General features: G+C 37.4%; 1 protein-coding gene and 1 pseudogene across 1 annotated transcript in view; both read right to left on the bottom strand.

Moving 5' to 3' along the window:
- Positions 1-2,807: 2,807 nt before the first annotated feature.
- On the bottom strand, positions 2,808-7,509 carry LOC101361382 (calcium/calmodulin-dependent protein kinase type IV pseudogene; annotated as a pseudogene).
- A 149-nt stretch (positions 7,510-7,658) lies between these two features.
- SGO1 (shugoshin 1) overlaps positions 7,659-15,432 on the bottom strand; it is a 15,221-nt gene continuing 7,447 nt past the window's right edge. Inside the window, exons 5-8 of the mRNA XM_004385295.2 lie at positions 14,529-14,587; positions 12,319-13,146; positions 10,417-10,606; positions 7,659-10,191 (exon numbers count right to left, since the gene is read on the bottom strand). Coding sequence (XP_004385352.1) covers positions 10,086-10,191; positions 10,417-10,606; positions 12,319-13,146; positions 14,529-14,587 — 1,183 coding nt within the window. The 3' untranslated portion in view covers positions 7,659-10,085. The remainder of the gene's footprint in view (positions 10,192-10,416; positions 10,607-12,318; positions 13,147-14,528; positions 14,588-15,432) is intronic.

Here is a 15,432-nt window from a genome sequence, read left to right on the forward strand (position 1 = left end):
TCTCATTGCACATTTATGGAACATCTTCTACGTGTAAAATGGTAAGGATACAAAAATGAGTTGTTTGCTTTGAAGATTAAAATCTATTGACGAAGAAGAAATGTAAATTATGTGACAAAGAGGCATCTGTGAATTCACAGGTGAGAGTTAGTGTCAGGTTGGGGTTGAAGGTTGATGATGGATTGTGGGGATTAGGTTGGAAAGGGCCATGAAACACTCTGCTAAGGAGCCTGGACTTTAACAGCCCAAGAGAACTACTGAAACTTAAGAGTTTATATAGGTACAAAATGATCAAAGTTGAAATTACAGTCTCGTGGGAAGGTCAGATATTGAACAAGTAGGTAACAAGTATGAAGAGTGTTACACTGAAGAGGTATATCTTGCAGTGGTGGTGCCAATGGTGGCTCCCATAAACATCAAACCAAAAACTAAACCCATTGCCATCAAGTCAATTCTGACTCATAGTGACCCTCTAGGACGGAGTAGAACTGCCCCATAGGGTTTCCAAGGCTGTTAATCTTTACGAGGGCAGACTGTCGCATCTTTCTACATGAGCGGCTGGTGGGTTTGAAACCGCTGACCTTTTGGTTAGCAGCTGAGCACTTAACCACCGCGCCACTGGGGCTCCTTAATATAGTGCTATGAGACTATAAAATGGGAGACACAGCCTGGTAAAGGGGTTTAGTGAAGGCTCAGAGGAAGTGACCTTTAAGCTGTGTGCTGAAGGATGAATAGACATTGACTAAGGCAAAATTTAAAGGAAGGCAGGCAGAGGAAATGTAGGTTGAGAAATTCTTGAGGCAGTAAAGAACCAAACACCTGAAAGGCTCCAACACGGCAGAGGTAGGAGGGAGGAAAGAGGAAGGGTATGGGATGGTGCAGGGCCATAACAGGTCACATTAAGAATACTGGGTTTTCAAGAGACAGAAAGGGTCACATAAACCAGAGACGTCATCAGCCTGAGACCAGAAGAACTAGATGGTGCCCGGCTACCACCAATGAATGCCCTGATGGGGAACACAACAGAGAGTCCCTGATGGAGCAGGAGAAAGGTGGGGTGCAGAACTCAAATTCTAGTAAAAACACCAGACTTAATGGTGTGACTGAGACTGGAGGAACCTCGGAAAGCATGGCCCCTGGATTCTCCATCAGTCCAGAACTAAAACAATTTCCGAGGCCAACTCTTCAGACAAAGATTGGACTGGACTGTGGAACATAAAATGATACTCATGAAGAGAGTGCTTCTTAGCTCAAGTAGATACATGAGACTAAACGGGCAGCTTCTGTCCGGAGGTGAGATGAGCAGGCAGAGAGGGTTAGGAGCTGGTTGAATGGACATGGGCAATCAGAAATGGAAAGGAAGAGTGTGCTGTCACAGTATAGGGAGAGCAATTAGGGTCACATAACACTGTATGTATAAATTTTTGTATAAGAGACTAACTTGGAATGTAAACTTTCACTTAAACTACAACAATAAACAAAATACTGGGTTTCATCTTAAGGGAAATAGGAAATGGCTGTAAAGCATGATCAGACTGTGATTTAAAAAGTCATCTTGGCAATGGATTGGAGACTTCTGGTTATACAGTATGACAGGCTAAAATAATGTAAAAACTTTGTCTCCTGAAAATACCTGGAAATGCTGGATAAACTGCAATAAATTTAAGAGTATACCTGAGCTTACAAGGAAGAAAAGGCAATCCCTAAGTGTCATAACCAACAACAAACTAAAAACAGAGGGATCAATACATGTATTGATTCTTTTGTCACCCTGGGAAAGTTGCTATCTCTGTTTTAGGGGCTTAGGTTTTAATAAATATGTGGGTCAAATGAAACAGGTGATTGACTCTCCCACCCTTACTCCAACACACACATAAAGCCAGAATCTACAAAGATTTGCAAATACCAGTGAAAGCACAGACTAGGAAGTTTCCTCCCTGTGGATTTGAAGCCTTTGGCCTGTCCCTCATGTTGGTTTGGGTTTCAAATTTACATTTCCTATGCAATTTCCTACATGGTCTGGGAATTCTTAAATCCCCAAACACAGTATGAAATAAAAATTGGTTCTTAGGCAGGTGGTATCTCCAAGGTGCCTGGTAAAAGCTAACACAAAATCCTCTGTATGGCTGCTTTTATAACCATCCACACATTTTTTTTCAGAAAAGTCATTCCCATTGAAGATGAGCTCACAATAAATTATAGAACATGAGCAAACAATTCTCATAATCAAAAGTCAGCAAATACAACAAATATCAGGATTACATACCTAATGTGAGATAATGCACTCTGAAAGAAAACGAGTACTTATAATTGTTAAAAATAGAGAACAGTACATTGACAGATTAAATAGGCAATGATACAGCCAATGATAGCATAAGTGAATTGGAATATAGAACTAATGAAATAAAGAACACAGCTAAAAAGATGATAAATATGAAAAAGGGGTTAAGAGACGGGATAGGCTGTAAATAATGTGAATTCCATTACGGCAGGATATTTTTTTCTCTGAGGTATCCTAAGTACCTAGAGCAGTGTCCAGCACACTGGAACTCAATATTAGTTAAATGAAAGTCCAGTGTTAGAAGTTGAGTAAGGACAGAATGGGGTAAAGGCAATATTCATTGAGCTAAGAATTTTTCACAATTGATGAAAGGCATGAATATTTATAATCATAGTGAATACCGAACAGGATGAATTACTGACTTCCACTTCTGCCTATGAAGGCATAACCAATATAGCCTTGCCCTTCTGCTATAAACTAGAAAACTGAACAAAATGTTAATCAACTCTTTTCAGAAGTTGGACAATCAGAACTCTTTTTCTGGAATTGCAGGATTATGAGCCTAGAGAGAAAAAAAATAAACAGAGTGAGCCCTATGTCCATACCAAATTCTTCCTGAGGCAGTTTCAGAATTTTGCCACAAGGAGGGGGAATTCAAAGAGTCATTACTGAGTCAAGGAGATGAAGATTGGAGAAGACATGGAAACTAGAATTTGCTAGCAGAGTAGGAGTAAGGAAGGAGCTATGCAGAGAAAGAGCTGCAGAATTCAGCTTAGGGGCTCCCTTGGGCCTTGGTTGGCTACCAGTCTGTACATGTATGGGTTAAACTTCATGAAGCTATGCACAAATACTGTAGAACAACAGCCCTCACAAACACAGATGTGAAGACCTTTAACAAAATGTGCATATCAATAAATATATAAATATGTAATACAAATATAAATACAAAAAAGTACCTTTTATTCCATTAGTTCAAGGTTGGTTTAACACTAGAAGATCTGTTAGTGCAATGAACCACATTAAAGAATAAAGAAGAAAAAAATATTTCAATAGATGAAGATAAAGCATTTGACACAATTAAACATCCATTCATGATAAAAAAATAAAAAAACCTCCTAGCAAACAACCAATAAAGAGAAACTTCCTTAATCTGATAAAGGTTATCTATGAAAACATGTAGGCAATGTCACAGTAATGCTAAAGGACCAAATGCTTCTTCCCAAGGTTGAGAACAGGCAAGATGTTCAATATTATCACTTCTATTCAACATTATAGCTGAGGTTCTAGACAGTGCAACAAAGCAAGAAAAGACATGGGAACTGGAAAGGAAGAAGTTAACTGTCCTTTTTTTCTAGACTATAAAATCATATGCATAAAAAAAATCTACAAAAAAGGTATTAGAACTAATAAGTGAGTGTAGAAAGGTCAATATGTGAAAAACAGTTGCATTTCTATAAAGCTAATAGCAAACAACTGAAAATGAAATTTAAAAATATATCTATAATAAGTAAAAAATAGAAAATGTTTAGGGATAACTTAACAAAACACAAGGAACAATCAGACCGACAAGATTTAACAGCAAAAATTAAGGCCTTAAGAAAATTAAATGCTGGAGAAAATAACTGTCAATCTAGAATTCTATACTCAGCTGGACAATCAAGAGTGAGGTCAAAATTAAATTCATTTTTAGAAAAAGAATTTGACCTTCATCAAAATGACTTCAGAATCTTGGACTTTGGAAAGTCAAGTATACATGTTAAATGATTTAAGGATAACTGCTTTAAAAAAATAGAAATAAAGACAACTCCATCGATCCAGCGTTAAACAGTGAAGAAGAAACAAGACGGAAAGCACAAAATAGTTGACAAAAATAAATAAAACGATAGTGGTATCACAATAAATGTAAATGGACCAAACTTGTTAGATAGAAGACGGTATAGTAAATTCTTGTTATTCATGGTAGTTATGTTCTGTAAAGTTGCCACAAACACCAAATTAGTGAATACTGAATCATTGCTCCTAGGGGAAATACAGGGTTAGGCTCCTGCAAGCCTCTGGTCACATTTTCACTTTTCATTTTCAAGGTTAGTATATCACCTTGTTTTATGTGTATTTCCACTTAAAGACATTTAATATATATAGTTGATTCATTAACATCAAACTCATGGCCAAAAGGACTATTAACTCATGCTTGAACAAAGCTGATTTCTAACACATTTTCTCTGCAAGGCACATCACAGCTTTCTTACACTTAGGAACACCAGACAAAACATCAGCACCATACTTAGGGACCATTTTATACAGCAAAATCACCAACAAAAAAGCAAAAAATATGAAAAACATGGAACTAAATAGACCACAATAATGATATTTGTTTACAAGAGCTGAAGCAAAAAAGCAGAGTATCACCTTGTTCCACCTCACCTGGGAGTGTGTGCATCTGACAACTCAAATTTTTCACCACTCTGCGCATGTCTGCAAAAGCACCTGTTAATTTTAGGGTTACAAATACATGGAGGTAGGTGAATTCATAAATATGGAATCTGTGAATAATAAGGATCAACTGCAGTTCAGTTTGGACTGAAAAACAAAACCTAGTAGTATGCTGTTTAAAGAGACACATGTAAAACATATCAATACAGGATGGTTTAAAGAAATGGAAAAAAGGTATGCCAGGCAAATATTAACAATATATAGGTAAATATTATCCATATATAAGCTGCCTTAGCTATATTTATATTAGATTTTAAAACAAAAACCATTATTGTTTTGCACAGTGATAAAAGAAATGATTCACTAGGAAAATAAAACTGACAAATCTAGTATTGTGCAAGATTTTATTACACTTATTTCAGTAAACGATAAAACAGATGAAATTGGTAACAATATATACAACATCCTAGACAAGCACAGCAGAATAAGATGGTTTCAATGGCCAGTTCTACCAAACCTTCGCAAGTACAATTTGTGCCATAGAACAAAGAAAAGATTCTCAACTTATTTTATGAGGCTAGTATAACCTTGGCGCCCTGGTGGCACGGTGGTTAAGAGCTATGGCTGCTGACTAAAAGGTTGGCAGTTCAAATCCATCAGCTGCTCCTTGGAAACCCTATGGGGCAGTTCTACTCTGTCCTATAGGGTCGCTATGAGTTGGAATAGACTTGATGGCAATGGGTATGTATAGTATAACCTTGATACCAAAAATACAAGGTGTATGTGAGAAAAGATATACGCAAATTTTACTTATGACCATAGACACAAAAATTCCTAAAGAAAATATTAGCAAATCAGTTCTATCTGTGTATTAAAAAAATTGTGACAATGCAGCACTCAAAACAAAGCTAGACAAATAAACCAACGGAAAGCTTGGTGTATGTCAAAGACAGCAATATTCATCAGAGGATAGGTTAATCAGTGAATAGTGCTGAGACAACTGGTATCTTCATGGAAAAAAATAAAATTAGATTCCTACTCCTCAAAATAACCTATACTATTAAAAGATATTCAGTAGAAAAGTGGGCAAAGAATATTCCATTCCTAGAATGAGAATGATCAATAAATACTTGAATTCTCATAATGAGATACAGTGTCATTAGTAATTAAAACAAAGAGAACTATTTTTTTTTTTTTTAGGATTAATCCATTTCATGGTTTTTTTTTTTTTTTTTTTTTTTTTTTTTTGCACCTCAAAAACGGAATCACTATAGTGAATATCATGCATCCACATCTTCCTTGCTGGAGGACAAAGTGCATAAAATGCCAGGTTTTGGCTTCCAGATGAAAGGAAGCCGAATTCGTACTCTGGCAGGTTCACACCATACTGTTGAGTTCCAAGTTCCAGATCAGGGTTTTCTTGCCCTTCTTTAGGGTCTGCTGCTTCCACCACAGTTGTCAGCTTTTCCTCTATTAGGCCCTCTTCTATTTCTGGCTCAGCCACCTTTATGCCATCATCCAGTGCTTCCGGCACCATCTCGGTGGCCTCAGCAGCATTTATATCTATATCTTTAACTTCCCCTAAGGCCTACTCCTTCATCAGCTCAGCCTCTGTGCCCTCAAATGACACTTGGGCCCCATCTCCTGGAACTTTCTCTTCCTCTGGCATAGCTTTGATGTCCTGGTTGCCATCTTGGACTGGGGATGGGTCTCAGCTGGCCTTGTGGCTCTCCTGGATGCTGCTGTGACTGCTAGCTGGCACTTCCCAACTGGGAAGACTCTACTACCGCCTTCACTGCTTTACGCCTGCGCTGGATATTGAATTCTTGGAGCTTCCTTTGCGCGGTATCCACGTGAACAAAATTGGCTGCTTTTCCTGTGACCCACGGGTGCTGGAGAGCTTGAGAGGTAGTCAGCCGTTTCTTAGGATCCAAAACAGTTAATTTTCTGACCAAGTCCTTGGCATTTAGAGATACTTCATCCCACCAGGGGGAGATAAAGTAATATTCACAATTTAGAATTCCCCTGAACATGAACTTCTCCTCCTTCATCGTATAATGGTTCAAATCCACAAAGTAAGATGTAGGTGATTATTCCTACAGACCACACGTCCACCCCAGGTCCACAGGCACAGCCTTTGAGAATTTCGGGAACGCAGTACTCTGGGATTCCACATACTGTCTTCATGAGCACTTGATGTTCCAAATTTTAGAGAGTCCAAAATCAGCAATTTTCAATGGTGCAGCTGGGACTGGAGTTGCATAGGGAAGATTCTCTGATTTAAGATCACGATGGACAATCCCATTTTCATGTAGGTAAGCGACTGCCTCCAGGATTTGTTTAACAGCATCTGCAGCATCTCGCTCACGCTAATATCGTTTTTTCGCAATCCTGTCAAACAGCTCTCCTCCTTTGACAAGTTCTAGGACCAGACTGATTCCTGTAGGGCTTCAAATATCTCTTTAAATGTTACAATGTTTGGATGTGAGAGGCGAAGAACTCCTATCTCAGTTCTTAGAATTTTTTTGGTCCACCGTTTTAACACTTGGAGAGCATAAGGCTTCTGGGTCCTCTTCGGTTTGCATCTGTACACAATGGATGTAGCACCCCGTTCCAGCTCCAACTTCACCTTGAAGAAATCGCTCTGAGCGTCCCTGTTGGAGCCATGGATCCAGTAATCCGGGATGAGGGTTTCCGAACCCTAGGGCCGCACTGGCGGTGACCGAGGAGCAGGACGAGGTGGAGCAGGATGGCACCGTGACTTTGAGCATCTTCGCGGTGGGACTCCGGAAGCCGCCACCGCTGCGGGAGCGAGAAGCTCCACGGCCCGCCGCCGCCTGCTAACGCAAGAGCAAGAAGTGGCATCCTTCACACACCGCACAAGCCCACAGCCGCCACCGCCCCCACCATTCCCCAGGCGCCCGCGGCAGCTTCCGGGGGACTGTGGGCGGAGAAGGGCGCGCGGAACCCAGAGATGGTGTGGAGGGGAATCCGGAGTCACCACCAGCAGAAGGGAGAAAAGCAAGAAACATTTCATACTCATTGGTTTGGCACATTTTAGTGTCCAATAACACCAAGTGATGGACAGTGTGTGGGAAGACTGGGATTTATATTGCTGTTAAGAGAATGGTACATTCCTTGTGCCAGAATTGGTACAACCACTTTCAGACAGCAATTTGGTAACCCATAGTAAAGTTAAATTTCAATATACTCTATAACTGTGCAACTCTTCTAGATATTAACTCCATGGAAACTTACACACCTGGGTACATGGTTGCAGAAGGTTCACTGCAGCACTAATTTGCAACAATGAAAAAGTGGAAACAAATTGTCTCTCAAAAGAATAACTGATTTATTCTGGTTTATTTACAAAACAAAATACAACGATGAAAATAATCTACATCAGCCAACATGGGACAAATCTCAAAAACAATGTTGAGTTAAAAGCCTGTTGCTATATGTACAATACAACATTGATGTAAAATGTTAAAATACAAAGCAATACTTAACAGTCTACGGACACAACAGCAGAAATACATAAACATTAATATACAAAAACATTAACACCAAATTTAGGAAAATGCTTGACAATGAGGACAAAAGGAAGGTGAGTATCAAAGTTGATCAGAAAGTGTCAGAAGAGAATAGCCTATAAAGCAAAAGTAAACCTAGTCAATGGTCTAGCAGAGGAGTTGGCAAACTTTTTCCGTGAAGGGCCAGAAAGTAACTATTTTATGCTTTACAAGCCAAGAAGCAAAATCAGAGTTATTATGTAGGTACTTTATTGGGGTTCAAAATTACCTGTGTTTGCTATCATCAAAATCAATTGCAAGTATATGATTATTTTTCAACCATGTAAAACTGAAAACACCATTCTTAGCTTGCTGACATACAAACATAGGCAGCAGGCTGGGTTTGGTCCATAGACTTTTTAGTTTGCTGACTGCTGATCTAGAGCATGCAGCAGTCCAATGAACTTTGTTCTACATCTGCACTATCCAATATGGTAACCACTAGCCACTGAGGAGTTGAATTTCAAATTTTATTTCATTTTAATTAATTTAAATTAAGACAGCTACTCTAGAGTTTCCATAAATTTAAAAAACAGGTGTAAGAGGAGTAGTTGAACAAGCAAAATGGAAGAATAAGAGACTGTGATGGGAAAGTAGGGTATATGAATCAGTGATTTAGGAAACAGAAAATTTTGACTGATGAAAAGGATTCTGGGTGTGAGTGAGGTAGAATGCAGAAAGATATGAAGATGCAGTTAAGGAAAACTGAGGTCAGGATTGAAGGGTCACCCAGTAAAATTAGAATTTGTTGATCATGGACCTGGACATTCCACAATGAAAAGTTTGAAAGAAAGAAGTGTTAGGTTGAGAATGCGGAGGGGACGCTGAGAGTTTCATGGCAATGACTACAGAGAATACTGAGGAGAACGATATAGGAATGTCCAAGGATGAGGATAGTGGCGAGTAGAAAGTAAGACACCCAGAGAGACAGTCCTTCTTCGGTATTTAAAACACCAAAGAAAAACACAAGCACAATCTTAATACAAAACTTCACTGTTCTTTAGAAGTTTATAGAAATAAAGTGAACTGAACTAATTCCCTCTCACTGGTTCATCAAAAAGCTAATATAAAAAGCCCTTGGTATTCGCACATTTAACATTTGAGGTTTTTTACTAAATAAGGCACTTTCCTGGAAGTACATGACATAGTCTGTGATTTTGCTGAGGCAACACTTTGAATGCACTTAGAGCTGGGAGTTCCGAGCTAGCCACATAGCTAGTTCCTGAGCCTAATCAACCATAAATTCTCTAATCATAATCTCACACACATTTTATCTGACAAATTAAATACAACAGTGGTATAAGGGATCCATAAACAATTTAGGGTATACCCTACTGTCAATGTAAAGGATTTACTTTATTCAAATATTATAATAAGGAATTTCAAAAGATCCTCAACCTGTTTTCAAAAATAATTCACTCTAGTATTCCCTACTTAAGGGAAAAATAAAGATGCCAAAAGCTTATAATTAAAATATCTTAATTTAAATAACCACCATTAATTTCCAAGTAAGATACATTTTGGCTAAAATGAAAGGTTTTAGGCAGTATAAGAAATCTAAACTATTATAGTGCTTAAGTCCAGTTATTTATATTTAAAAGAAAAAAATAAACCTAAATTTATTAAATTTTAAGTATAATTTTGAAGAAATTTTCATGATCTAGAGTACTGTCAAAAGAATAGTCTATGGCAATATTTCAACCCACTAGTGTACTACCTTACATACTATCTCATAAGCGACAGACGGGAGTGTAGGGTTAATTTCCATCACCATCTAACGGAAGTTTCATTATATTTGGTTAATGTTTTTTTTTTTTAGAACTGTGTCTGGAGTCCTTTTTTTGCTTGAAAACAGGAGAATGCAAGAAACACAAATCTGTAAAACGGTCCCCTCTTCTTAGTTTCCTATAAGGGTAAAAAGAGATCATAAGTATAATAATTATAAGCATCCCAACATTAACTTACTCTTCAATGTTAAGTTATTGTAAAATATGCCCATCTTAACACTTCCACTTTGATTTTTATCAAACTTTTGTATTTCAAATAAGACTCATTCCCAAACAAAGCTCTATGATCTTATCCTCCCCAAATGTATCATTAAAAATGAATTCCCACAAATCAAATACTTACGAAGAGAGTGTGGGTTCCTTATAGTTCACACTGACAGTGCACCTGCGCTTAGGCAGAGATGCTGCTGGGCTTCCTTTATTCTTTTTTGGAGAAAGAGAAAGTTTTCTGACTCTTATTATAGGAGTCAAGGAAACATTGGTGATATCCTTCAGACTATGATGCGGTGACTGGTGATTTTTAAGTGGTGCACCTACAAAAATAACTTTTACTGAGTATGGTTCCAAAACAGTTACAAGAGCTGAAATTGTACTTAATTATACAATCCTAAATGCATATATAGTCCAGTATTTAATAACACAAGGAGCCCTGGTGGTGTAATGGTTACGCACTCCACTGCTAACCTAAAAGTTGGTGGTTCAAACCCACCAAGTGGCTCAGCAGGAGAAAGAACTGGTGATCTGCTCCCATAAAGATTACAGCCAAGAAAACCCTATGGAGCAGCTCTACTCTGTCACATGGGGTCACTATGAGTTGAAATTGACTCAATGGCACATAACAACAACAATTTTATAATACAGATTTTTTAAAACCTTTTCATCATTTTTCTTTTACTTTCATTCCTTATGATGTTGAAATACTAATTGCTGTATGTGTGAAAGGCTGACACAACAGAAGACTTTACTAAAATTTGAAAAACAAACCAACCAACCAACCCTTTTATGATGCTTGGAATAATGAATTAGTTTAAACTAATTGTGGAATTTTATTTTAGTCACATCTTGCTATTCGGAATCATCAAGGCCCTTCTCTCTTTCAATACCAAACTACAATCCAAAAGCTTCTGATAGTCTTATAAAACCACCTAAACTCATTCCATTAAATAAATGAGAATTCTAAATCTTAGCCTCTTTGTAAGCTAGGAGGAAAGGAGTTCCCTTCAGTAAAGCTAGTATGTTAAAACGTTATCCAGTGTTCTTCCTCCCATAAGGATTCAAGTTACTCTACATCTTTGTAACTACATCTATATTGGGAGGAAGGTACACAGCACATAGTAAGGATACTATAAAAAACAAATACTTTCCCAACTTAAAAAATGATATCTGCATGCTGTTGCTGTTAGTTGTCGTGAAGTTGATTCAGACTTACGGAAAGTCGATTAACTTTTTTTTTTAGGCTTTCTCGTCGCTGTTAGGTGCCATTTCCTTATCAACAAAACAGGCGTGATGATACGCATACTGCATATAGTTCTGAGGCTCCAATGAAATAACAATACCTTGAAAATGGTAGAATCTGCCTTCATATGTCAGTTTTACCATATCAAATAAAATTCCCAGATGAGAATTTTTGTAGGAGGTAGAGGCCGGAGGACCAGCATTTGAACTATGCATACTTTCATCTAACTCTGTGGCAAGATTTTCTGAGCCACAGTTTTTAGAACAAAAGAATACTAAGCCCATCAATTGAGGAAAAAGTTTCTTGGTCTCATTAGGCCACCTTCATTAACTAGAAAATTATTTTAAATCATGGTTCCTGTCAAACATAAAGCAAAGCCATTATAATTTCACAGGTCACTGGATTCAAATTTGATTTCATTTTCATGGGGATGGTTTGGATGAGTATATAAAAGATACTTTAATTCCATTTACCTCTTAACGAAAAAAGTCCTCTGCCCTCCGTTGGGGGTCTCACTTACTGGAAATAAAAATGCTTTCTAAAATAATATTTGTTTGTTAAGAGGATTTAAATTAGCTTGAAGTAGGTCAGAACAATGTAACTGTGATTTCCACCCCCAGACTCCCACTATTTTATTAGTCTGTAACTTCCCCTCCAAAACAGACAGATGGTAAGTCTCTAACCGCCCCCTGGGAGACAGATGGCAAGTACAGTATATGGTATATAAGCACCAGGAGAGATCATTTATTATAAACATTAAAAATGCAGGCAAACAAGTAGATCACTTACTGGTAGGAGTTTCAGATGGCTTGGAACTCTCCATCTCTTTTTCATCCATACATTTTGGAGCCATTTTAGATCGACACCTGGTGATGGGGCTCCTATCTGGTTTGATGTCGAGATTTTGAAGGTTCTTGCAAATGTTTTTAGAAGGCAAATAGAAATCATCTGAGTCATCTCCTGAATCACTTGACTCACAGACGCTCACGTCAGACTCACTGTTGCTTTCTTTTCTCGTAGAATCATTGCTTGCTGTATTTTGTCGGAAAGGAGTGAGATGAACACCCTCTTCCAAATTAAAATTGTAAGCATCACTGGAACCGACCGACTCATCCAAATTTTGTGGGGGAACAGTTTTTTTATTTTCACTTTTGCTCCCTTTACTTCTAGTTATGGACTTTGATTTTCTCCTTCTGCTAGCTTTTCTGTTTTCTTCTCTTTTTGTTCTTCGTGCATTTCTATTCTTAGTTTTAGTTTGTTCAGATTTAGACTCTAAAATGACTTCTTTTGTTATAGTAAGGCTTCCTGGGTGAGTCAGCTTTGGGGATAAGTTAATTTGGTCCTTGTTCCATTGACAAACATCTTTTTCTACATTTTCAGGTAGGTTTATACTTATTAGTGGGTCTGCAAATCTAATTCTTTCCCATTCAAAAGATTCTCCTGGCAAATAACTGCTTTCAAAGTCACCCAAGGTATCGAACTGACACAGATTGTTAAAATGTCTCTTTAAACCTCGACGGACAGATACAGTTCTAGGTAAGCCATTATCAGGAGACTTATCTTCACCTGAATCAAAATCAAATCTCAGTCTTTCATGAGGAACAGCAGGTACCTGCTCTGAGAATTTAAAAAATAAAGGAGAATGAAGGTTTTTTACTTTATGGAAATTTTAATTTCAAGAATCTTAGAATTCAATGTTAAAAACTGAGTGACTAAAAAGTCATCTGTAGTTTTCCTACATTTATTGTAAGTAAATAAAAATTTGAGGAACTTAATATTACCATCTATTTACTTGGCAATGATCAACTGATGACTTTCATCTGACATGTGAAAGAATCTTATATAACCTTTTAAAAATATTTTAACTTGACGTTTTATATGCCTCTGGAAAAGAAATCAAACTATTCAACTGAAATAAAATATCTAGCACCTAATTTATTTAGGCATACCATTACTAGGTTCTGAGTAATAAAAATAGAGGACGCTTAGAATCTCATTGGAATTCTAAACATTATCTACATGAAGAAAACCAAATGAGTAACTTCCAAATGAGTAGCTTGTATGTATCTGGCATCACAGGATTCAGAAGAAGAGAACTTTATATCCTAAAGTAGGACCGATAAAGTGGGAGCCAAGTTGTTCTTTGAAAAATGAGCAAGATGTGAATAGATGGAAAGCCTTTCAGGTGAGAAACAGAATCCATATCTTTAGGAAAAGTGAGGATATTCATCCAGTTATGCTTATTCAAACACTATCCCTTCTTCAAAGCTTAGTTCAAGTCAGGGCTTCAAAAATTCTGTTTCGAACTCCTGCCAAGAATTTGCATTTCTATCAAGTTCCCTGCTGAGAATCTGCATTTCTAACAAGTTCCCAGGAAATTATACATAAGAATCACCTGGGGGATCTTGTTAAAATGTAGATTCTGATTCAGTATATCTGGGGTGGAAATACAGATTCTCAGCAGGGAACTTGTTAGAAATGGAAATTATCAGTAGGGGGTAAATTGGAGTAAACAGGTTCAAAGCCCGGATTCAAGGGGAGGGGAGTGATGTATAAACTGACACATAAATTTACAAGGAATAAGAAGGGCATGGCATTGGAGTCTCGCTTTGGGTTTAAATCCTAGCTCTTATCAGCTGGGCTACTTCTTGTGAGATGCTTTACTTCTTTGAGTTTCTACAAAAAATGGGACTGCCTGTGCCTATATTCCAAGTTGGTTGTATGTAAAATGCTGAATGCAGAACATGGCACATAGCAGGGCTGTGTACACAGTAGCCAGAGTTATAGCCAAGGATTCTGAAGACAGTTTTGGCACAGCAGATGAACACATTTTAAAATTCTATCATTCTGTGTGAAATAAACTGATTTGCTTTGAGTGAATACCAGATGAGCAGATTAAAAAACTTAAAAAAAAAAAAAGAATAATCAGAATAATTTGTGTTACTTATTTGCAAAGATTTGCTGCCCTTAATAATATTTTAGATTCTCACTTGAATTACCTTCTACTTGGAATGATTCTCCTTGTCCTGGAAGGTCAGCTTCCTGAAGAGGAATTTGCCTTAGAAAATACCAATGAAAAAAAAGTTATTTAACAATCGTGTAATAAAAAACAACTTTAATATTTTCCTAAATTATAGGTTTTTTTAACAAATTTTACTATCATTTCATAAGTCCATTCCAAATCAGTACATCTGTTCTGTATCAAAGGAAACCAAAAACATCTAATTACAGGGGCTGGTTTGTTTTGATTGAAATTCAAGTTCCATTGGAATTTTATGGACTATCATACTCAAGGTGGGCAGTTCCTCCTGAAAACATGAGAACTTGTAAGTTCATTTAAATGCAGAAACGGCCAATCAAAACTGACTTACTAAATAAATATTTTAACAAAAGCAGTTTGATTATCAAGTCCTTAGGAGCCTGCTTTAATCATTAGCAGATCTGTGATTTGTTGGTAGTGTATGCTTTTTTGGTGCTGTAGTACTGACTCCTCTGAAGTTGTTTAACACTGTTCATTTTCTTTAAAACCCCCTTTGGTTTATCAAACAAGAAGTTTTCTTTATGCTCTAATACTATTACTGGTAGCTTCATTCTAACTGTAAGTTCACTCTGTGTTCTCTGTGGATACTATCCCCCTCCAGACATCAAAAATTAAGTACAGCTGTAGGTAACAGACAGCGCTGTGGTAACCACCTAATAACTATTTTAAAAATCCTACAGTTCAATCAATAGTTTAAAACTATTCAGGATTAAAATTAATCTGTGAGGACAGAAATCATACTAGTGGTTACTTCTGTGAGGAGAGGTGACAGACTGGAAAGGGAAATGAGGAAAGCGTCTATGGTAGTGGTTCTCACTGGGGCAATCAGGCTCCCCAGGAGATATCTGGCAAGGTCTGGAGAC

Source organism: Trichechus manatus, unplaced genomic scaffold (genome assembly GCF_000243295.1).
Source record: "Trichechus manatus latirostris isolate Lorelei unplaced genomic scaffold, TriManLat1.0 scaffold00136, whole genome shotgun sequence".
Lineage (NCBI taxonomy): Eukaryota > Metazoa > Chordata > Mammalia > Sirenia > Trichechidae > Trichechus > Trichechus manatus.